Source organism: Anas acuta, chromosome 6 (assembly GCF_963932015.1).
Source record: "Anas acuta chromosome 6, bAnaAcu1.1, whole genome shotgun sequence".
NCBI classification, from domain to species: domain Eukaryota; kingdom Metazoa; phylum Chordata; class Aves; order Anseriformes; family Anatidae; genus Anas; species Anas acuta.
In genome coordinates, this window is record NC_088984.1 from 38,322,526 (window position 1) to 38,347,566 (window position 25,041).

Here is a 25,041-nt window from a genome sequence, read left to right on the forward strand (position 1 = left end):
TAGTGATGGCTGGATGGTGGGCATGCCTGGAGTACAGGGGCTGAACTTAGGATGTGGAGTGTTGTATGACTTGAGGAAGGGTGAATGACACAGCAGGTGCAGGGGGACTGCAGAAAATCAGCTCCTGGGGTAGTTTGTGCTGCAACGGGTTTGGGAACTGCAGATTCTGGTGTCTCAAAGCGGGTCCCCCGAGCTGCGGGGAAGCTGCTCCCCGGTGTGTGCCTGAGGGCTGTGCACATATCTCCAGCAAGAAAACTTGCTCACCTCGAGACTCCCCTTCTGCCTGGAATCCGTGCAGGCAGCAGAAATCCATTCAATGGCAGAAGGCAGGGAACTGGGGAAGTATTGCCAGTGGCCAGGGAAATAGGAGGGAAAGCAGTTGTAAGAAGTGTTTTGCTAGGAACTACATCCTTGAATAATGTTTTAAAAATATTTTTATAGCTATTGGGTAGTTCGCATAGTAACAGAGTAGCTGGAAATCGCGCAGAGAAAAAGAATGATTTGCAATTTATAATTATTGTGAAATGTTTTGAATTGATAATACATGGAGAAAAACTTAAATTTAGTTGCTGCACTAAAACCACAGAAAGCTTTGCAGGCAGTTGGATTTACATCCCACTTGGTATTAAAAACACAGTCACACGTGTGCAAGTATTTTCTCCAAAGGAGTTAGAAAATATGCCCTAAAGAAAATATCTTTGGCTTTCTTGCCTGGTTATCCACTTTTCAGTGATGTCTTGTGGTCCTGTTTCACAGAAAGTACCAGAACAACTACTTTCTAAAGCAGATGGAGAGATGAGCAAGTGTAAGGAAGGTTAGGGCTGAGCAGAGCAGCTGCAAGAGCCATGCAGTTGTGCACACAGCTGAGATGGGCTTCTCTGCCTGGTGAGAACATCCTTTGGCAAAGGACACTAAAACTTGCAGATAGGAAAGCCCAGACTCTCCTGGGTGTGTATCTCAGAGGTCTGACTCGCAACTGTTGTTTGGTTTCTTTTTTTTTTTTTTTTTTTTTTTTTTACTTGAAGTATTTAAGATTACGGAGAAGAGGCAGAGTTGAGGCAGGATGCTCATCTGTGGAGCACCTCGGTTTCACAACTGAATAGCACCTCCTCGCACCAGCAGCAAGTTGCTGGGATCTGGAGGGGAGTTTAAGAGCTACAAAAGTCACTTACGAAAACTTGGTATCTGTAATGCTGCAATCAGTCAAGTCACCATTGTTACGTTTTATTGCTCAGCAGGGAAATGAATGGTGGGAAGGGATAATGTGTTTTGAGGTTCGGAAGAACATGAATTATATTTACATAAACATCTCTATAATTTATGCACTTGTGGAATGGCCAGAGAAAACTTATTTATTTATTTATTGTTTTATTGTAATTATTCTGCAGGATCCTTCAAACCAAAAATGTGGAAGAAAGAAAACTGTGTCCTTCAGCAGCATGCCATCAGAGAAGAAAATAAGCAGCGCCAGTGACTGTATCAGCTTTATGCAGGCTGGGTGTGAACTGAAGAAAGTTCGTCCAAATTCCCGGATTTATAACCGTTTTTTTACTCTGGATCCTGACCTGCAGGCTCTTCGCTGGGAGCCTTCCAAGAAGGACCTTGAGAAAGCCAAGCTTGATATTTCTGCTATAAAAGAAATCAGACTAGGGAAGAACACAGAAACATTCAGGAATAATGGACTTGCAGATCAAATTTCTGAGGACTGTGCTTTGTCGGTAATTCATGGTGAGAACTATGAGTCCCTCGACCTGGTTGCCAATTCAGCTGATGTGGCCAATATTTGGGTATCAGGATTAAGGTACTTGGTTTCTCGTAGCAAACAACCCCTGGATTTGATGGAAAGCAGCCACAATACCCCACGATTTGCCTGGCTAAAAACTGTATTTGAAGCAGCAGATGTTGATGGTAATGGCATAATGTTAGAAGATACATCTGTGGAGCTAATAAAGAAGCTTAACCCCACCTTAAAGGAATCAAAGATTAGATTGAAATTTAAGGAAATCCAGAAAAGCAAAGAGAAACTGACAACACGAGTAACAAAAGAGGAATTCTGTGAAGCATTCAGCGAACTTTGCACAAGACCTGAAGTTTATTTCTTACTTGTGCAGATATCTAAAAACAAGGAGTACCTAGATGCCAATGATCTCATGTTGTTTTTAGAGGCTGAGCAGGGAGTAACCCACATAACAGAAGAAATGTGTCTAGATATTATACGCAGGTACGAGCTTTCTCAAGAAGGACGATTGAAAGGTTTTCTTGCAATTGATGGATTTACTCAGTATTTGTTGTCCCCAGAATGTGATATTTTTGACCCAGAGCACAAAAAGGTTGTCCAAGACATGACACAGCCTTTGTCCCATTACTACATCAATTCATCCCACAATACATACCTGATAGAGGACCAGCTGAGAGGACCAGCTGATATCAATGGGTACGTAAGAGCTTTAAAGATGAGCTGTCGGAGTATTGAACTAGACATCTGTGATGGCCCAGATAACGAGCCCATTATTTGTAACCGTAACAACATGACATCGCCACTTTCCTTTCGAAGTGTTATTGAGGTGATAAACAAATTGGCCTTCTTTGCTTCAGATTACCCCCTTATTCTCTGCTTGGGGAACCACTGCTCAGTACAACAACAGAAGTTAGTGGTACAGCACATGAAAAGGATCTTTGGAAACAAACTCTACACAGAGACACCTTTATCCTCAGAAGCCTACCTTCCCTCACCTGAGAAACTGAAAATGAAGATCATTGTGAAGGGGAAGAAGCTGCCCTGTGACCAGGATATATTAGAAGGAGAAGTCACAGATGAAGATGAAGAAGCTGAAATATCCCGGAGACTGTCAGAGGACTTCTCAAGGGAACCGAAGCTTATCTGGCTCTGCAAAGAGCTGTCTGACTTGGTGTCTCTATGCAAATCTGTCCAATACAAAGACTTTGAGACATCCATGAAAGCTCAGAATTACTGGGAAATCTGTTCCTTTAGTGAGGCAGAAGCCAGTCGGATTGCAAATGAATACCCTGAAGATTTTGTCAACTACAACAAGAAGTTTCTCTCCAGGGTGTACCCAAGTGCTATGAGGATAGACTCTAGTAACTTAAATCCTCAAGATTTTTGGAACTGTGGTTGCCAGATAGTGGCAATGAACTATCAGACCCCGGGGCCCATGATGGACCTGCACACCGGCTGGTTCCTACAGAACGGGGGATGCGGGTACGTTCTCAGGCCTTCGGTCATGCGTGATGAAGTGTCTTATTTCAGTGCGAATACAAAGGGCATTGTTCCGGGGGTCTCTCCCCAAGTCCTCCATGTCAAAATAATCAGTGGTCAGAATTTCCCAAAGCCCAAGGGTGCATGTGCAAAAGGGGATGTCATAGATCCCTATGTTTGCATAGAAATCCATGGGATTCCTGCAGATTGCACCGAGCAAAGAACTAAAACTGTTCAGCAAAACAGTGATAACCCCATTTTTGATGAGAGCTTTGAGTTCCAGATCAATCTGCCGGAGCTGGCCATGATCCGTTTTGTTGTTTTGGATGATGACTACATCGGGGATGAGTTCATAGGCCAGTACACCATCCCGCTGGAGTGCCTGCAGCCCGGGTACAGGCACATACCGCTGCGGTCGTTCGTCGGCGATATCATGGAGCACGTTACCCTCTTCGTGCACATTGCAATAACCAATCGCAGCGGAGGCGGAAAGGCCCAAAAGCGCAGCCTCTCCGTGAGAATAGGAAAGAAAGCCAGGGAGTACACCATGCTGAGGAACACCGGTCTCAAAACTATTGATGACATCTTTAAGCTGGCCGTGCATCCGCTCCGAGAGGCCACCGACATGAGAGAAAACATGCAGGTATGGCCGTCCTGTGCGCTGGCGTGTGGGCAAACTCGCTGGATCTGGTGAAGCTTCGGGCCCACAGCCCTTGTCAGCTTTTAACTGCACATCAGGGGGCTGATAGCTGCGGGTGCTAACTAGCAAGCAGGTGTGGGATTAGGCAAAAATGTTGTAAAAATCGATGTCCCTTCTGAACACACACTTTGCTGGTTTTATTTGAGGAAACAGAACTGAGGGTACATTTGTGTCCCCAGGCCTCGGGTCTTAAATAACTTAATTTCCTCGCTGTTCCTGGAAAATGTCAGTAAGCTTTTGTTTTGCTAACTCAGTGAGGGTTATGCTGTTTTGGTTTTTTTTTGTGTCTTGAGTATAAGAAAGAGTGATGGATGTGTCATTAAGGTCTTGTCTACACCAGAGAAACCCACCGTGCTAAGAGCAGCGTATTTCCCTGGGCGCCTGTTGCCACTGTTCACCCAAGGGCTGCAAATGTTTCATGCACACAGCTGGAGGCCACTTGGGCTGTAATTTCCTCCCTGCTAAATAGCCGCGTTGCCTTGGCTGGCCGAGTGCCTGCACAGACACCTCTGCCACATCTTGGCTCAGGCGCTCTCCAGGCACATGCAGGTGCTGGCACTCAGCACAGCTCCCCCACTTCACACCTTGGTGGTCAGCGGGAGCTGATGTTGCAGCACGGCCAAGCCTGACCAGTGCTGGCTTCTGCTCTGGTGGGCGATTGTGCAGCTTTGGTAAGGGTCACCTCAGTTCAGAGGTCCGGGCGCTGCCTAGAAACAAAACTGAGTAGCATTAAACAAAGAGTTTTCTCTAATAAATAGCTGAAATCAGCCACAACTATCTCCTTGGTAAAGACACAAAAATGATTCATTTTTCTTTCCAGAAAACAGGAGGAAAACGCATAGCATTTCATTGACCCCACTCTTCTGGACAGAGTCTAAAGCAAATTAAATGTTGGCAGCTGGAAAAGTTTACAAAATGACATAAGTTTTAAATCACTCCCAAAGGAATAGTCTAAGCATATTTTTAAGAATGGGAAACTCTTCCCAGCCTTTCCTTTCCTGCGGGCCTTGAAAGTACCAAGTTTGAACCGCTGACTCCACCTTCTGTCTAGGTCAGGATTATATCTGTGAACTGTAGGAAATAAAATGTTCTTTGACTTTGACTGAGGAATAGCATTAATCTGCCTGCCAAATGAAATTTCAGTGCAGTGTCTGAAATTTCTTGTTCTTGGGAATGCTCTGTAAAGACACAGTCATTACCTTTAACCGCATGCTAATGTATTTGATTAATGAGAGAAGTCTCTGTTAATTAGCTGGGCATTCTTCTGATGACTTTTTTCAGGAAGACGTGGGGTAACATTTACAAGGTGTGGATTGTTATAATTTTGTCTTACTTAAATTTTGTGTGTCTTGGTCACTACTGGTATGACTGAAGAGAAGCTCAAATATGAGTGTGAGTCAGCCATCCATCCACTGACTTGATAAATAAATAAATTCTGGCATGTTGGTTTGGTTTGACCTGTATATCCTGTATTGATTTTCTTACATGCGACGTAAGAAGGAGAAAAGAGTGTTTGTGTTTCTTTGTGATGTGGAAATGCAAGGCTGAAAACAAAGTGTGTTTTTCCTGCTTGTCTTTCCCATGGGAAATATGAGGTCTGTCAAACTTGTTCTTGCTGGAGGATGATAATGATAGGAGAACGAGGTGATTACAGCATCAAAAGCAATTGGAGTCGGAACAGCTGAGGAGAGAAATAGCATTTTAGGCTGGTGGTTTAATGTGCTAGGGACCAAAGCATGTCCCTGTTGGAGCTGGATTTGCAATGCAGAGTAACTGCAGAACTGGCCACTGGGATATCCCCAGCAATGTTGTCTTGTGGACGTCTTGAGCACGCAAAACAAAGCTCTTACAATCCTTTGAATGCTAGCGTGACCCTTCTGACTTCAAGGCATGCCTGTGCTTGTATGTGGGCACACAGTAGAAAGGAGAAGCAGGAAGGCACTGCCTGGGTCTTAGCAGGTGGGTAGCTGATGGCAAGTGGGGCTAAGTGCTCAGGTGTTTCTCTTCCTTCCCCCAGAACGCCATGGTGGCCGTCAAAGAGCTGTGCGGGCTCCCGCCCATCGCGAGCCTGAAGCAGTGCATCCTGACCCTGTCCTCGCGGCTGGTGAGCAGCGAGAACACGCCCTCCGTTGTCCTCTGCATGAAGGATGCGTTTCCTTACCTAGAGCCTCTGGGTACCATGCCTGACGTGCAGAAAAAGGTCCTGGCTGCATATGACCTGGTAGGTGCTTCCCGCTGCTACCCGTGGCCTTCCCCAAGGCTGTGAAAGTGGCAGGCTGTTTGCTGGCTTTCACGCACCTTGAAGTTTCTGTGAAGTGAAGGGAGCTGTTCAAACGACTTCAGCTATGCAAAATTGACCTTTTATTGTCCAAATTGCCACACTGAGCTTTTTGTTGTTTATTTTTTTCTTTAAACACAGTTGTGACTAGCACAGGTTGGCACTTGAGGAGGGACTTTGTTTATAAAAATAGCAGCCATTCAGCATGTACCAGCAGCTGTTTGTTGTTGTCCTTGAGAGAAGGCACAAGATTTGTGTGTTTCCTTTTGCTTCCCTCCCCTCAGCAGAGGGCAAGGCCATCAGACAGGGAGGCGCAGTGTGGGAGTACCCAGGCAAAGCTGGGCTATCCCCCTCCTGATGCCTTTTGGCAGCACCGTAAGTAATGCCCGTGTCCCTGCTAAACCAAGTAAATGTCACTCTTGGAGAGAGAGAACGCCGTTGGAAGAGAAGTTTTAAAATGCTGACTAGTTTGTGGGTGGAAGGCAAGGGCAATATGGTATGGAAATACTTGTGAAATATAAAGAGATGAGCTAAGATAAGTTGAGGCAAATACTGCTGGTCAGCCTTGTGTGCTGAGCACGTATATCACAGCTGCTTGTGACTGCGTATCAGCTGCATGCGACTTAGATCGGCAGTAGTTGCTCTCACGGTGTGACTCTCAGGTTATTAGGCTGCCCCGTGACTTCCCATCCTTAGTAGTTGATCCGCATCAACTGATAGAAAGCTGTGTAGTTCTGTGAAACATGACTTAAATAAATCAAAATGCGTGTTCAGCGCACCAGCAGTTATTTCCACATCTTGCGTTTGTAAGGAATGAAATGGCAAGTACCTTTGGGGACATCAAATTGCTTCCAGAGACCCTGAAGTGCTGCAAAGAGTGATGCATCTTTGACCAGCTATTCTGTGTGCCAAATGCTCTCCTCTCCATCTCAGTTTTTGCTGCTATAACACACTCTGCAAGAGAAAATCAGCTGGGAGGAGGGGGGAAAAGGAAACACTAATATAATTAAAAAACATTCTAAAATACTCTGAAAAAGCTTTGCGTTCCTTCCAGGTAGTTTATCTTACTTGGAGGTAATAAAGCTGTGGTAATAAAATACCGGCTGTACCAATATCAGAAGGAGGATTTGAAGACCTGTCAGCTGCCATGTTTTAGATTTTACTTTTTTGTATGGAGTTGTTGCATGGTGTGATGTTTGTTACATGGTGTGATGTTTGTTACATGGTGTGATGTTTGTTTGAAAGAGCAAATACCACAAAGCTAGGACATTTTTTCGTTTTGGGAGGCCTGGTTATAGAGATTTAACAAAATGAATGTGCCATCTCTTAACTTTATAATTACGTACTGAAGAGTTTACATGGGACATTTCAAGGCCTCCTTGAGCTTTATAAAAAAACTTTTCAGTTTTAAATAGGTGAAAGGCCTCTTTTGGATGCAGATAAAAACACTTTTACTAATGCTGTTAGATGGTTGCTTTCAGGTGTGTCTCCGATGGAGGAAGATGTACCTCTAATGTCAGGATCTAGCACAAGGGCTTTAAAACTAGTGAAGGGAATTCTTCTGTGCCTTTGTAAAGGCTGATATGAGATACAATCCTGGTTAATGAGAACATATTACTTTAAAATATTGTTATTCATGTTGTCTGGCTTGGCCTGCATCTTATTTTTCTAAAACTGTTTCTGAAAAAGCAAAAGCCAGATTTAATGAGTGTTTTTGCTTTATCTTGGATATTTTCTTTTTCAGACAGTGTCAGCAGCAGAAGATTGAAATCTATTTTGTCTTCTGTGTATTTAAAAAAAAATGAAGTTGCTATCAATTTTAGTATTGAGAAAGGACTCCTGCTATGGGATTTGTAGTGTATACATGTAATCCAGGGTGTATTTCTTTAGTAAGGAGATTGCTGTGATGAAGCTTTTCATGGTCAGTTTGAGTGAGAGGTTAAATCAGGCAGGCAGCATGAGATTCAGCTGGCTTGATGAGTGTGAACTAGAGGACAACAGTGAGCATTGAGGAAGATGTGGGGACAGAAAGAGAAAGGAGGAGTTTAACAGAAAGGGGGATTTTTTTTGTGCTTTTGTTATGTAGGAAGAAATGCTTGGTAGCAGTGCGAATGAGAGCACGAAGAGATGTTGGTAGAAAGCAATATAAAATATTTTAGGTATGGTTAAAACAAACGCAGAGGACTTACTAAAATTTGGCCTTTCAAGTTGCTGATAAGCATGGCTTCAAGGAACTGGATCTACAGTCGTTCAACTGTTCAACTCAAAGCACGTTTTGGGTGAACAGGCCTGAAAGCAATTTCAAATACATTTAATAGAAAGTATTGATGTTGGCCTCTCTCTTGTATGAATGGTTGTCCTTAATTTCTGTTACAATACCATGAAGAAAAGTTTGCCCCTAAATCTCGCAATGGAAAGCTGCTGGCTGCAGGTGTGCCTTGCTCAGAGGTCTGAGGGACAAGCAGCTTGGGCAGGCACCTGTCGTTCCCTGCCTCAGAAAGCATCACATATTTGAAACACTTGAAAGTGTCTGCTCTGAAAGTCATCTCTGATAAAACAGCCCTAATGTGCTGAATTTTTCCCCCTACTGAAAATTGCCAGCTGACCATATCTTTTTTTTTTTTTTTTTCCAAAGAAAATACAAACTCTGTCAGCGTGTTTAATGGGGCATGGGCAGTTGTGACAGCCTGGGCAAATGGAGGTGCAACTACTCAGAGACCTGCCACAGCCATCCTGAAAACAATTAGCTGGCTGTTCCCTTGTGTTCAGCCTTTGTCAGCAGGCAATAGACAAAGATCGCTTTGTGCAGTTTGTTTTTTTCTCTTTTTTTTTCTTTTTTTTTTTCTCTGGGTAATTAGTTTTACCATTGTGTTCCACCTTAAATATTTTCTTTTCAGAGAGGCCCTATTAGAATAAAATTTAATGTGCTTTGTTTAGGGAACTGCAATGATTTTTCAAAGGCTCTATTTTTTGTTCTTATGGTTACATTGCAGCAGTTTTGTAGAACTCACCTACTGCTGTGTCTCGTGGAGGAGGCTTCAGTGATGATACCGCGTTGTAAGGGAGTTTCTGCAGAGAACAGGGAATGGAAGCACTTGAAAATAAGATGGAATATAGGCAATGCACAGAAAACATTCTTGAAAAATCTGTGAACTACCAGAAACATGGTTTCATGGTTTAGAACGGTTTATTTCAACTTACATACAGTTTTGGTTATTATCATACATAGTGTAGCATATAATGAATCGATTCCAGTGCTGTCATCCATTCCCCATATACACCCAAGGACAGTGCAGCATGCCATCTGCAGAGCTGCTCTTGAGACCTTTCCTCTCCACCAGGAGAGGACTCTTCTGCTTTGGCTCCTCATCACCTGTGGCCAGGCATTGGAAGAAGCCCGCTCAGGTGGGGGCAGCGCGTGGGATGCACCTTATAACCTGTCGAACCTTGTATGCAGTGATCATGCTGGGGGGGGGAATGAAAAGCAAAAAGGAGCTGTCAGTGTGAAGAAAAGGGATGGGGCCCAGCTGCACGTGACAGATGGCAGAATTATTCACTGCAAACACTTCCCCTGTGAAGTTAGAATTTTTTTGGTCGAGATTTTTTCATGGACAGATTGTGGTTTCTTATCACACTATATGCATTTGCTGCTGCAAGCATGTGTGAACTCAGGGACACTTGTGCAGTTTGCTTGTCAGTTCAGCGTTACCTTTCCTCTGAGATTAAATGCTTGAAGCATTTGAAAATCCAACGTTATAAACAAGTTATAATAAATGTTCCTGTTGTTACCTATTCTTCTGGCTCTTGTGCATGTAGATCTTTTTCTAGCGAAATGAAGGCCGCTTTACAGGAACTGGTTGGGATTATTTTGTGACAGGTGAGGAAGGGCAGCGCTTCTGTTAGTACAGTTGAGGGAAGGCAAGTTGGAGTTAACCTCTCTGCTAATGTAGAGATGGACTGGGGATTTTTGAGAAGTGAAATAGTAGCTGTCACGCTGTTGTAGACACTGAGGAATGTAATGCCAGTGGTATTTTGACACAGGGATTGGTCCACGCGTGCTAGCAGAAGTGTGCAGAGGTGTGTGTAGAGAGGACCTGCTCTTCTGTCTGTTTTCCTTTCAGGTTCAGTCCTTGCCTCGATGCAGGCATGACAGTTCTGTATTCCCAGGGAGGAAGCCCATTTTCCCAGTTTATGTCAATACAAAATGACTAAATAGATTTTTGGTGAGCTTTTCCACTGAAATCTGTATTTCAGCTGGGACACTGTCATCCCCAAAGGGCCATTTTTCACAATTCTCTGAACAGCTGAAAACAAGGGATATTGCAGAGCATAATGCTCACTGCCAAGAAAGTGTCATAACGCACTGACGTCAAACGCAGTCCGGTACATGGACACCGAATTCATAGCTGCCTTAAAGAGCTTTCTATCCAAAATTGGACATAGACTGGGAAAGCAATTACGCTTTTTCTTTCTCCTTTTCTTGTAATTCTCTCTCTTTTCCCACCACTCTCTCAATTTCTCTCTGAGAGCCACATCCATTAGACCCTTCTAAAATAGGAAAATGGTCAGATCAGAACTTCTCTTACAGGATGAGATTCCAGCTGGGTGCTTTAGATGGCCTGATTCAGCACAAGCATGCTGAAAGCTGCCCCCTCCCCCTGTTCCTCCACTGTTTCTGTTGTTTTGTAGAGAACTGGCATTCAAGCACCAGGTCAGATTCTACAGTGCTCTGACACCATATTTCCCCAGCAATACTTGGAAGCAAAACCATAAAATTAGAGCTTAAAGGAAATTTTCTTCAGTTCCTTTTGCAGAGATTTCCAGCGAATGTAACCATCCCTGATAGCTGTTCCTCTAACTAGGCTGTTGCAGGTAAAGGCTCAGATACAGAAAACTGGCTTGGAGGGCACTGGGACACCAGCAAAGCTTAGTAGGTGGCCAGCATTCCTTCCCGTGTCCTGGCACCATGGGGACATCCTCTTAACAAGACTTGCTGGCACATGATTAATTGTCTGGCAGTTTCATGTCCCAAATGTCTGCAAGAAATGCTTGATGCTAAAGAGGGAATCCTGCTGAAATTTTCATGAGCTCAATTTGCACTTCAGATGTTTTTCCAGTTGGCTGTGTTTCTGTAGCTTTTTTCTTTTTCTTTCGGTAGCAATAGAAGTGTGATATGGTACTTACCAAGGCAAAATTCTCCATTGTCTAAAGCAGGCATAAGAGACCGGGACAACAGCAAAGAGGAGGCACCTCAGAGGGAAGCTCCTATTGGATTTTTTTTTAATATGATGTTTTGTTGGTTTCTGTTCTAAACTTTGGAATATTTATGAGAAGATTCTTTGAACTGTCCTTTCTGTATCATTTATCTTCCCAGCAGGAGCAGTACTTTAATTTGCCACCAGGAGCTTTCCGTGTCTTGTCTTTTTTTTTTTTTTTTTTTTTTTTTTGTGGTGAGACTGCTGTGTTAATTTTCTCTCCCCTTTTAAATTTGTAGAATAGCTTCTAGTAAAAGGAAGAAATTGGTTTCTAGCACAGGAGTTCATTAAAGTAAAAAATAATACCATTTTTTGTTCATTTTGTATTGATCTTGTGATTAAACTGTCTTTAGTACACACAAGAAATGTCTTAATTTCTTGTGAGTTGAAAAACGACATCTTCAGTGTTAAAAATATTTTATATTTCACTTAAAAATTATTTATCTATCGGGATCCCAAATGGCATTGACTAGGACACCTCCTGTTTTTTGAAAGCCTCTCACCAATGACATTAAAAACCAGCCTGATGGGTTCCAGGAAGAAGACTGGGACTTACAAAACTGCCTGGAGAGCACCACTCAGCAGTAGCCTTAGCAGAGTGAAGGTGTGTGGAAAATCAGGATGTAAAGAGTGCTCCTTCTTCGCATCTGAGACATGTTGCTGGATTTCATAATATTGCTGGCAAGACTGGGCTTGAAAATCTGGGACTGTTGTGTGATTTATGGAGTTACCTTCCCAGAAGAAAATCTCACATCCCTCCCCGTTATGTTCAGAGCTTCTGGTTCTTGTCTTGGCACCACAAATAGAAGTAGGTGACATCCACAAGCAGGGCTTTGGATTTGATGCCGACTGGAAAAGCTGGGAGCATTCAGACTGGGAGATGGTGGAGTCATCTGAGAACCGGTGCCAAAAACAACCAACACCATACCGACCCTGTGTATCTAGATGCCATATCACAGGGCTGTGTGCCAGAGCTGATGACATGATCAGAGCATCTCCCAGGGCCCAAATGGAGCTCCCTGTGGCCAGCGTGCTGCATCTCTGGACAGCATCCTCTGCTGCAGCTGGGAAACCTGCTGAAACTGCTGTCTGCTCTCCAGTGTCTAGCACAAGGGGACGTGGGATGCCAGCTGAGGCTCTCACCTGCTTTCACCTGTGTGAGGCTGAGTAGTGACCAACTGTTTGCATTAATTCCAGTAAGCAGTTACCAGTAACAGCTTCTTAGCTGGTCCTGACAGTGCTAACTCAGTAAATATCCCCTAAGGGATATCTACCTTGCGTGTAAGTGAAAGCATACGAGGGGAAGGAGGAGGGAGTAGATTTTTAATTAGAGTTTGACTGGTTTTTGAGTTGTTTTTTTTTATGAGGGTATCAGTCGTGTTCCCAGGATTTGAAGAACATCTACTGTGGCAGGCTTTAAGAAACAAAATAAATAAATAAATAAATAAATAAAGCTCCATGCTGTAATTTTATTCTTGGAAAGCAGTTACTTGCCTGTCGTACTCTTATCTGTATGAATCCATCTCTGATTCTTCAGAGTGAACATCCTTGCTTCATCCACAACAACTTGTCATTGCAATCGCTAACGGTGGAGCTAGGAAGTGTGATCTCTGGCCAGCTAAAAAATGTGCACTTGATTCTTGTTGGGAGCAGAAATACTGGGTCCTGCGCGCAGCGTTACTGCACCTGGGAAAGACACTATAGGCCTGCCAAAGTCTTGTATCATAGTACACCCAGGATGTGTTATTTATGCCTAATGCATACACGCTAAAGAAACCTCTGAGAACAAACAGCTGGTGGTGAAATAAAGGCATTATTTAACCCCGGATACTGAGCCACGAGACTCTGAAATAACTCCCCAGATTTATCATGAGATAAAAGCAGCTTATTTTAGTCAAGAGTGCTGCTGTGTGAGAAGATAGGAGCAAGTTAAATTCTGCTGTATAATCTGGTTTTAATTGTTCTTGCTGAGGGGAGAGCAGTGAGACTTTGTCAGCATCAAAGGAGCGGAGGGCTGCTCTACCTGCTCTGCAGTAAAGGAAAATTGACATCCTGTTGCTACTTCTCTCTTAAAAGCAAACGTAACACCTTCATGTTTGATAATCCAAAGACAACTGCATCAGAAACTCCTGGGAATGAGTCCAGTAGCTGGAAGAAGACATGGTCAAAGTCATTTGTACCAAATTGCACATAAAACTCATGATTCTCAAACTTTTGTGTGTGTGTGTGTGGCGTAAATGTGACTCTTGTAAACCAAGTTTGTAGTGACTGGCTGGGGGGGGGGTTCTCGCTCCCTGTGCTGCTCAGACCAACTGCAGAACTTTTATCTGGCAGCCGAACAGCTCCTTCAACACAACATGACCACATGCTGCAGCATGGAACAGCCAGAGCCTGGGTAGAAATTGTCATTTCTTTCTAGATGTCAAGCAAAAACATCCAAGAGAAGAAATCAACATGATGCACAGACAAGCAAGTATTAAAGAGTGAAAGGCAAAGGATACTATCTAAAGTAATTTACGTCTCAGGTATATCCACCAGGCATCTTCTGTTGAAAAATAATTTTGCACTCTATAGATGTGTCAGACCTTTTTCTTTCTTTATGTTTGTGAATCTGGTAATGGATTTTATTTTTTTCATGCTCTTGTTTATGTCAAAGTGAAGGCATAGGTGTTTTTTATTAAATTAAGCCTATCTTAACATCTTTGATTAGTGACAGAGATGGCAGAAGCAGAAAAATATGGCTCTGAATTTCTCCAGAAGTTTGGGTGTGACATGGGGAAATGTCTCCTCCCTTGTATCTAATTAAAACAATAAGAAATGCTAATATGCAAGTGTTAGCTTAGTACTTTTATACTGTCTTCCACCAAAATTGTTGCAATTGACTGGTTGTGTTCTTATACTTAGTACATTTGAAAGTAGGAATGCTTTTAAAAGTTGTAACATTTTGGCATAGCTTTCAGATGGTGGCTTCTGTAATTTCAGGATATAAAATTAGGCAGTATTCTTTCATGCTGCCTGGATTTGATTGAGTTTTGCAATGTAGGTCCCAGGAGAGCGAGATTATTCTCAGACATGGTTTGCTATACAGCATGTTCTTCCCTTCTGTAACAGATGTACATGTATGTGCCGCCTTCTGCAATTTCACAGACTATAGCATTGAAACAATTTGTTTGTTTGTCTGGGCTTCTGCAGGGCTTTGGGAGGATTGTTAACAGCAAAGGAGAAAAGCAGTTGCAAGAAGGGAGGCTCAGGAAACTTGTCCCATAATGGGTATTTTGTCTGTGTTTCTCTTAGTGGTGTACTCTGGGAAACCGCATAGATAGGGGTATCTGAAACGTGTGAGCATTCTTGGTGAAACTACCTGCCTTTTTTTTTCCCTTTTAAACTTCAGCAGCAGTGTTCAGATGCTGAAAGCTATAGGATTTAGATTAGATTTTCTCCCAAGGGAACCTCAAGAAACACTGAAGCTTTTTGAACCACCGTAGTGCATAAAGATGCGCACAGGCTTAAGTATCTCTTGAAATCAGTTCTATTCATGGCTTGGTAACATTTTTCATAGCAACTTATGTTGAGCAAAGTATTTGTTTCTCCTTGCATTTCAATAAAAGCACTGATTATGAAGGGCTTGGTTTCACATAGAATGAGTGTTGTTTGTCTCCTAACTCTGCTTTCTCCTGAAATCACTTCATGTTATTTACAGAGGTGTCTCACTGATGTGAAACAGCTGCTCTTTGAGTTCTGGAACAAAGATCTTCTGAGCAACTGTCACCTAGCCTGATGTAGATCTAGGGGACCTGATATGAGGCAACGATCCAAACGTTATAGTGCTGTTTGCAGAACAGAGCTCTTCTTGAGTTTTGCCCTTGTTGTACCTTTCTGTGGACGAGATGTTGCAGGAAACCATGGTAATGAAGTTGTTTTTCATTTATTTTCTGACAGATGATTCAAGAGAGCAGGGTTCTTATCGAGACGGCAGACATCACTCATGACAAGATCGTTCAGTGTCAGAAAGCAGGTAATTCTCCTCTAATGTGCAGTTCTGGATAGGAGATGGGAAACAACGTGCCATCACTTTCTTAGTTTGAGACTTGAGCATCATCTTTCACCTGATATTTAAGTGAGTATCCTCGTCTTTCCGTAGCAGACTCCACCCTCCTGAAGGCTCATCTTCCAGCAGCAGTGGAGGTGTAGGATCAGGGAGAAATCCTCAGTTTTCACCTCAAGTCTATTTCTCTATCTGTTTTACAGCTCTGAAATGTCTGACAGCATTTAAATAAGTCAAATGAACTAGAAAGGAATTCAATTAAAATGAGGGAGTGGGAAGCTATGCTGCCTTTACTGAGCTCTGTTCTCTGCCATAGTTACTGTCTTAAACACAAAGGCTTTGAAACCTACAGAACCAAGCTCTCTTGCCTACCTTTATTTAATTTTGTCATTTCGGGTTGATTTTGAGCTTGGAAACATGCACCAATATAATCCCTTCATGTCACAATGAATCTGTGTGGCTATGCATTATGTGTGTTAGTTACATGGGCACACGTAGGTGTAAGTAGACTGAAGGCAAATCATATTTTGCTGGTGTATGATATTGGTTGTCTCTGCCTGAATTAGAGCTGTCTTGTGTGCATCAGTAGAAAGGGAGAAGATGATTTCAGAAGTGGCTGCCTGTATGCTCTGCCACGGGTTCACCCTCTGTTTGCAGGATGGTCAGAATGTCTGCGATTCGCGGTTCAGCTTACTCATGCAAACCCTTCATCACTTGTTCAGGACAGTAAGCCAGACTCCAAACTGGGACGTTTCCTGTAGTTTCTGCTGATACACAAAAATAAACCCTGCTTGAGAGATAAGAGTCCACATTTGGTGGTAGTAAGATCTTAATCCTCTACAGCTAAACCCGTCAGCTTTCATATATCAGAAACCATGCAGAATAAATCCTTGCAGTGTATTTCTATTACGAGTTCACAATGCTGAAATAAAATCTGTTTTCAGTCTAGTTGTACAGCTGCACCTTTTGTAATCTACAGCAAGCCTCAAAGGTCAGGAATGCAAACACTTGCTACTGTATTTAATTTGTGATCTCAGAAAAGTCTTCTGGGACCACAACAATCATAAATACTGTTTTATTCCAAGAGGCATTTTTAGATTTGGCAAGTGACAGAGGCTACAGCCATTTGTTTCTATTAAACATAAATAATGAATGAAACTGATGCCTTATAGTAAATTCCTTAATTTACCTTTTTAATTAGAAGAAACTAGGAAACTATTTCAGTAATAGCATTTAACTGATTTTTAATGTGGTACAAGAGCAGGGTGGAACCCAGTCTGCTCTTGGAAATTCAGAGCTCTGGAGCCACGGTCAGAGCTGTGGTAGGAAAGGGAGGAGAGGCGAGCACATTTGTCTTTCTGCATTTCATGGGCCTCATCTTGGGTTGTGCCTTGGCTCCTCCTGTGTATCTGCACAAACAGCATAAATCTCCTCAGCACAAAGCCTTCAACAGGTACAGAGAGTTTAGGAAATGGGACAGAGACCAGAAAACACAGCACTAATGGTCTTTCTAGCTGCTATAACTTAGAGCAGCACCAAATTATGCAGACCCTCAGGAATATCAGAGCTGTACCCACCCAGCTCTGTGCAAAGAGAGAAGGACCTGTGAAGTCCTTGTGAGCTGGGGGTTGATGACGTGGGCAGAGAACACGACACAGGACTGTATCATAGAACAGCTCGGCTTGGAAGGGACCTTAAAGATCATCTGGTTCCAACCCCCTGCCATGGGCAGGGGTACCACACACTAGATCAGGCTGCCCAGGGCCTCGTCCAACCTGGCCTTGACCCCCTCCAGGGATGGGGCATCCACAGCTTCTCTGGGCAAGAAGCATATCACCAGGCTATGTCCAACGTTGAATGCAATTCCTTTCTCCTTCCTTCCCCCAGAAAAAAGATTATTTATTCTCTTTACTGTTGTATCTCCTTGTACTTCCACTGGTTTTGCTTTGTTAGCCTTAAAATATTTCTGATTGAGAAGGGTGGAGAGAGATGCAGTGCTCATATAAAACCTCAGGATTTAAGACAGAGGAAAGGAGCAGGAGAGAGAGAATTGATCCCTCCCAGTGCTTGATTGCTGATTAGTTTGTTGCAAATGTTACCCAGGCAAATTGTCCAAAGAAGGTTTTAAATGTGGCAAGATGAAGGACTCATAAGTTTAGAGGTGTCAGAGATACAGTTGCCAGTGACATTGTTCTTCACCTCAGCCCAGTACTACTCCCTTTGGACACGCGTTCCTACCTGACCTCTGCTTCACAGCCCAGCCTGGTTTGGTCCCTGCTCCCTGTGCTACAAGACCCTCTCTGCTCCCCCAGATGACTTCTCAGGCTGCCGAGTTTACGTTTTTTTTGTTTGTTTGTTTTCATGTATGGTTTTGGCCCAATGCATTAGCAGAATGGAGGACTGAACTGCTGTATGCTTTAATTGGTGCTCCTTTCCACAGCCTGGTGAATGTTAGTAACTGCCTCTCTCTTGGGCAGCATTATTTCCAGTTTACAGGTGGGAAAGTGAAATCTGGGAAGGGGGAAAAACAAAGTATGCTACATAAAGGCGGGGCTGCCTAAGTGGAACTGAGCTCTGTTGGCCTTTGTATTTCTTCAGAGGACAAAGCAAGTCACTTGGAGGTTTTCTTTGACTTACTCGAGTGAAATTATTTGAGTCAGATGGCACAAGGCAGCTTGCAGGGGAATCTTTCTTGAGGTGCAGTTATTTAGACAGTTTTCCAAAGGAGGTGTTGCAGGAACTCTGTTACCTTAGATATGCAAAACTTGTGAGCAAGCGAAGTTTTGGAGAATAAACGGTAAGTGTAGATGAACCTTACGTTGTGTGAGGTTGAACGCCCTCAGTGTTTCTCAGGCAGTGGCTCAGCTGCCTCCAGATTCAGTGCAAGGCAGAAGGAAGCCTATTGTCGGTCTTCCAGGAGAGCTTTGGGCAAGCTTACTTGCAGGCTGCCTTGGAGCTTACTTGCAAGCTCCTTCAGTCACCCTGCTAAAATAGCCCCTCGGTGCTCCACGCAGGTGTTCTCTGGCAGGTGCCGATGGGGGGTTCTTTGATGTAATTTCAATGAAGCCTGAACTTGGGAGTGACATTTGCCTCAACACAACAGGGGAGGGAGAGCTATGAAACAACTGGAGATTGAACTTGGTTTGTTCAGCTGGGATGGGCTTCAGATATTTTGGAGTGATTTAGTGCCAATTTGGCCTTTGTAAGGTACAAATTAGGGGAACACAACCAGCTCTCTCTCCATTTTGTCTTTTCATCTACAGCAGCCTTGGAGAAATGTTTGCATACACTGTGCAAATCTCACAGAATTGGTGAGCTAATTGGGCTCGTTAAGGTTTTTTATCTGCTCCCAGAGTCTCAAGTTCTCGTATCCAGCAAAGGATTTGCAGACATTTGCTACAAAACTAGCAATGAAATGTTGCCAATTCCCAGGTCTACGTTTGGAAGTCTCAGCTCGCCAGGCTGCAGGAATACCAATCTTGTGATTAGCAGTGTGCCTTCATGAAATAATTTGTCACTGTGGAGTACAAGGGTTTTTCTATATGACAGTGATTAAGATTAATGAGGAGCTGTGCACCTGAGTCTCTATTTGCCGTGCTGCACAGGTATCTTTCCTGTCTGCCAGACTGCCTCCCAAGGTACATCTGTTGAAGGATAGTGACAAGTGATTGCCTTTTGTCATGATACTCCCAGCAAAGCAGACTACAATCAGAAGGGCTGGAGTGGTGTTCGTGTGGGGAGCAGGCATGTGCCTGTGTAGGACCCCGGCACTGGAAAGGAGACCAAATACACAATTGGAGGCAGAGCTGCAAGGCTGCACATAACACTTAAATAGAAGGGAGATGCTCTCTGGGGTGGGATCATGACAGGGAAGAGGGGGGAACACAGGAAGAGGATGTAGGAAATATCAGCTGCAAGGGCGAAAATGCTCGCTGAACGTTTTATGGGGGTAATCGATCATACAGAGGGTGATGTAGCGATCTGTTTTGTAGGGATGGAATTCCATGAAGAGCTCCATAACCTCGGCACAAAGGAAGGCTTGAAAGGAAGAAAATTAAGCAAAGCCATTGAAAGCTTTGCATGGAATATCACAGTGCTGAAGGTAAGCACAGAAAGCACCGCCTTGTGTCTCGTAGTAACTTTATAAGCACATCCTTGCTCTTTTTAGCTTATCTCTTGGTACTGTGTTATTAACACTGGAGACATGTTTTGTTTAAATGGGAAGTATAAATTACTCCCCAACTATTAAGATTTATCAAATGCATCTAATTACAACTGTGGTTTGGAAGCTGTGGAAGGGAATTTATCTAAGCCTGCATAAAAGAGGGATAGCTCATTAGTTTGTATGCTCAGAGACCTGGTCTCAGTTGCCTGTTCTGCTTCACACAATGTGTGAATGTGACCTGTCTGAGGTCACTGGGTCTCAGACACTTGATTTGTAATATGAAGACACGGGTATCTCCTGGGGAAGGAGAGGGAAAGGGGGCAGGCTGTCATGAAAGAACACACAACAAATCCTACAGATCCTGCAGGTGTCAGGGGTGTGTTTTGAAAGTGGGGCACCATCCAAATGGCTAAAGGAGCCGCTCTCCATCTTGGCTGCATGGTGACACGCTGTGTAGTGAGCACCTCAGTCAGTGGGCTTTAGCTCCTGGTTCAGCACCGATCAGCCAGAGATTGCCATGGCAGCTGTATGTCTGACCTTGTGTAAAGTTGTCCAAGAACAGCCCAACGTGGAAGGAAGTGAGGAGCTGGTGCAGCCCCAGCAGATGGCAAGGAGAGGACCTGAGCCAAGCATTCAGGTCATTAGCATTCAGGTCACATTTTGTTTCACAGCCTCATTTTCCACCTTGCTCTGATAGATCACACGTTGCTCACCGATGTCCCATGGCTCTCTCCCAGCTGCTTCCTCCCTCTAGCTGCCATTAAGCAGGTTGTCCTGTCTGTGGCCCTCTGTCACCTTTCCTGCACTGGAATCCCAGGGCAGGCCAGCTGATGAGAGGGAATTTTTACAAGATTGCTGATCAAATATATACCAAAACACAATGTGCAACAGCAGTAGTGAAATCAGCGGGAGGTGGCACGCTTCAGGCTCGTGGAGATGGAAAGAGCACTAGCAAAAAAGAGGTGGGAATGAAGAGGAACAAAAATGGATGGGAGAGGCTGTTGGTGGTGGGGAAGGGTTAGGAGAATTGGGGGACACCTGGAGTTCCTTCTGTACCTTGATTCAGTGTGAGAGAGGGAGAGAAAGAAAGTAACGGAGTCAGAACAGGCTCCGTTAATAAGACCTCAGATGAAGAGAAAAGGCAACCAATTCAAACATGATGGAAGAGACTGACCTTCTCCACACAGCATAATTAAGGTGAGTAGTTAAAGAGGATGAAAAAAATAAAAATGTAATAGGTAGTTCTGTACATTATTCTGAATGCCTTTAGCTGTGTTAAGTAAGATAAATGCTTCATGCTCAGAGTCAACATAAACACAGCTGGGGTTGGTCTAAACTTTTAAATTTTCAGATGAGAAAAATTAAATTTGAGAATTTGAGAATTTTGAGAATGAGAAGTTCAGACCTCTGAGGGTGATCTGTGATTAATGAAGATATGAGTAGGGTATTAGAGAAACATTTCCCATGAAAAATCATTGCTGCCTAACACACACTGCCACAATCAGTGTTACGAACATTTAGTCAAGGTCAAAGAATAATTAACGTGTCATTTCTAAGCCACAGCTTCTTGGGTATTTTTTTGTTTTTTGTTTGTTTGTTTTACTTGTATATTGGAATGCCAACAGTGGATGTTGCAACTATCCTCTTGTACAGAAGTGGATGAAACACCTTTTCATTCTGACTGAAGTCCAATTCAGCACTGACAGTAGGCAAAGGAGAACCACTTTGTACTTCGGGTGTCTGATATGAGGCAGTTGGTCACCATTCTTTTTTTTGTTTTTTTTTTTTTCTCCTCTTCAAGAATATCGTATTTCAGTGACCCTACCCCTAACAAACCTATTTGCTGGTTACAACTGCATCTTGTGTTTGGCACTGGCTCTCCCCAGTGTGCTGGTGAGAGCTCCCCAGGAGGGTGTGGTGAGGGGAAATCAGCAACCCTTCCCCACTCAAACCCGGTGCCTGATCTCAGGGTGGCCGGGTTAAACCACAACAGTTGCATATACATTTCACTAGCTATTGGCATAGCGATGTAAGAAAAGAAAAAAGTGCCTGCAACATTTAGGAAATGCATCAGCTGCTTCACACTGGGTGAGGTGAGAGAAAGGCAAAAACAACTCCAGGAGAAAGCTTCTTTGTGTGCTTGGGGTCGTTGGAGGCAGCTACGTCATACAGCAGTAGTCAGCTTTGCTTGCAAGTTCGTGCGAGGTGCCCATGAGCAATAGCAGGTATTGTGTTTTGCTCGTGCCTGCCAGATGATTAATAGTCTTTTCCTAGGCTGGTGAAGCAAAAGCATATTTAATGAATGTATTTATTTATAAATATTCATTGCAATAGGTAAGTTTTGAATACAAAGAATGGATGCAATAAAAAAAATTGCTTCTGGCAAAATCGTTAAATAGTAACAGTGTAAGATTAAAGTATATTTTATAAAAAACATGACTGTGGGCATCCTTCATGTTTAAAAATCCCCTGGGGTACTTTTATGAGGTGTGTAATGAGAACGAATCAAAACAATATGTTTTTTTTCCTTACTTTATATAATGTAATTACATATTAGTAATACTCACCAGAAGGACAAACTATTTGCCAGAATGTAAAAATGTTAGTAAAACAGGGAAGCTACAACTCGGTGACAGTCGAACAAGTCAACTTTGACACGTTATTAAAATGGTACGTCTTTTTGTATGTTCCATGTAAAATAGTGTCAGACATCCCGTCAGTAATACCGAGAGGCACAACGTAATTAAAGTAGACAGAAGAATCATGTTCTTATAGCAAAATTAGTTGTTAGGATCCTAAGTGTAGTCTTGCTTTTGTTTTTATTTCTATTTCCATGCACCTCTGTTTCGGTGCCTCCATTTTTCTTTCTGAGTTTAAGTTCCACTAACATGCAAACGTGGCAAGACACATTTGATTTGCCACCTAAGGCAAGCCCCCATGCTAGGAACCACGTGTTTCATCCTGATGGATACAGTAAAACTGCTCTGTGGGGTCCGCTTGGCAAGTAAGCCGAGCAAGGTTCACGTGAGGTTCAGGTTTATTGCTCTCATGTGGACGTGCTTTGTCTGTCCGCAAACATGTCTTCCTGGGCTATCTGTGCTTTGGTAGATCAGCAGATACCAAGTGCAGTAACAGTGCCACCAAATACTTGGCCGCATGTTGATGGTAAATATCTAGTTAGGATACCTACATATGGACTTATTTATAGACAAAACACGAAAAGACAAAGTGGCATTTACTGCTTTCATCTACTGAAGGAGAAAAAAACCACAAAGGTTTGTGTCTAGTCTTTGCTCTGAAATGCATTCATGTTTTTAAAACCTTTTTGCTTCCCATGATAACATTTTGCTTCTGGTGCCATAAATGTGTTCTGTGTGATTAGGACTCCCAACTATTATTGTGTGCTGCTTGTCACACTGCCAGGCAACAGGACATCAAGAGGTTAATTTCAGAGATCTTTTCATCACCTGTCCATCAGTGTGTCTGCTAATTAACTTGCATTTAAATTAGTGCTGATTAGATATATAAAGAGAGGTTGCTGAATGCAGAAGGCATGCAATTATTAAATTGCAAATGCAATTCACTCTGAGGGAGAAATCTGCAATTTTATGACATAGTCATCAGCAACGCTAGCTCTGGTATAGTGTTACGCAGCAAAACTGTGCATTAATAGTGACTCTGGATGATGATGTCCACAAATGACCTGTTTCTTCATCAGAGTCATTTGTGACAGCCTTTTGCTGCTTGAGAGATGTGCAGCATTCAGACCTCTCACTTGGGTGGTGGAGGCTCAGATCACTCTTGTGATCTTGTCACTCCAAGAACCTTGAGGCTTCTTGGAGTGACAAAAGCCCGATTTCTGAAGGATGTACATACAGACAGGCGTATACTTACCTAGCTTCACCTAATCTGAGCTGAATTTTGCATCACTAAGAAGGTGTCAGTTTTCTTTAGGAAGAAAAGCAATGTATCTGACAATGATTATTGTGCAAGAACATCCTTGGGCACAGTGGCACCACACAGAGAGATGCTGCTGATCCTTTGGAAGAATTAGGTCCTTTCACAGTCTTAATTTAAAGATTATTATATTACAGTATGGCACTGTTTTTGATGTATACTGTACAGTACTCTAAAGCCATCTGGTAAGTAGGAGTTGCTTGTTTCCACATCAGTCCTTTTTTTTTTTAGTTAGGCAAGAACCCATGGTTTTGCTGCTTGGCATGCTACAGAGTGGACCCCAGAGCAGCGTGGCATTTTCATGAGGACATTTCATGTAATTAATCTTGACTGCAACAATATATTCTACACCATGTCGTACAATTGCTGCCAAAGGATTTGCATGACATTTTACTCTCCAAGAATTAAGCTACAACCAGGTGAAATTGTGAGCACCTGTAAAGTTGCTGTATTCCACATACCGTATATTTCTTTCCCTGTGTCAGTTAGGCTCCCACCCATGCCTCCCCAAAGTATCCTCATATCTGACATTTCTTGTTCTCACAGCATCTCTCTGTGAACAAAAGCACATTGGTGCTCAGTCTGTGAAACTGCAAAAATAGATGCAATGCAAGCCACGGTGGCTTAGCAACAAATTCTGGTGATTTGCTGTCACCTTGTGACACTGATAGTCCAGCAGGAGCAGTAAGGCAGGAGCAGTTTGAGTGGCACGGAGAGTTCTCACTTGCCTTTAAATGCAGGCTAGCTGGATTATTTTGTGCCTACTCAGCTCCAGATCTACCTAGATAAATATGTTTTGAATGTGGTTACCCTGATGGCTCATTTTCCAGAGATGTCTCTGCTGCTGTCTAGTCCCCATGTGGTTTGCATTTCCGTTGTTGCTGCAGTTCAGTGTTGTTTTTAACTTTTAAAGTTTAACTTCTCTGGGCTGCATGACCTGGCTGTTTCTGAAGTACCTGCTGCATTGCTCAGCTACAGCTCAGGTTGGCTGAGCCCAACAGACTTCAGTGAGATGATAGATTTTGCAAAGGTAGGAGGAAATGCAGAGCTGGGCTAATTATTCACACAGGTACTAGATCAGGTTTGTCTTTTACATGTTAACTGAAGGACAAAGAAGGAAAAAAAAAATAACATAAAAAGGTTGATGGAGAGGGTGCCAAATTGAAGGGTAAGAGGTCCAGTCAGCATCTGCTTATTCTTGTAAATGCTGGCCTGCTTAACTGGGTTCATTTTATTTAACAGTAAAGGGAAAGGTCAGGGAGGACAGAAGTGTTTAGGTTGCTCCTTGTTGAGCACGTGAAGAGCTTGGAAGAATGGCCTAGGACGGGAGTGTGGCTCGTTCCTGGGTCCTTGTGTGGCCAGAAGATGGTGGCATGTGTGGTGGAGGCTCCTGGCTGCAGGAGGCTGCCTGTGCCCTGATGCTC

General features: G+C 43.2%; 1 protein-coding gene across 9 annotated transcripts in view; it reads left to right on the forward strand.

Annotated features, from left to right (window-relative positions):
• The window catches only part of PLCL1 (phospholipase C like 1 (inactive)), a 184,505-nt gene that overhangs the window by 142,638 nt on the left and 16,826 nt on the right, over nucleotides 1-25,041 (forward strand). For 6 of the 9 annotated variants that reach the window (XM_068686606.1, XM_068686610.1, XM_068686612.1 and 3 more), the window contains exons 2-5: nucleotides 1,389-3,860; nucleotides 5,935-6,138; nucleotides 15,390-15,465; nucleotides 19,488-19,597. In XM_068686606.1, coding sequence (XP_068542707.1) covers nucleotides 1,389-3,860; nucleotides 5,935-6,138; nucleotides 15,390-15,465; nucleotides 19,488-19,597 — 2,862 coding nt within the window. Of the gene's footprint in view, nucleotides 1-1,388; nucleotides 3,861-5,934; nucleotides 6,139-9,188; nucleotides 9,968-11,945; nucleotides 13,403-15,389; nucleotides 15,466-19,487; nucleotides 19,598-25,041 lie in introns of those variants that run through there. The other 3 variants (XM_068686613.1, XM_068686614.1, XM_068686608.1) reach the window with 3 other exon arrangements.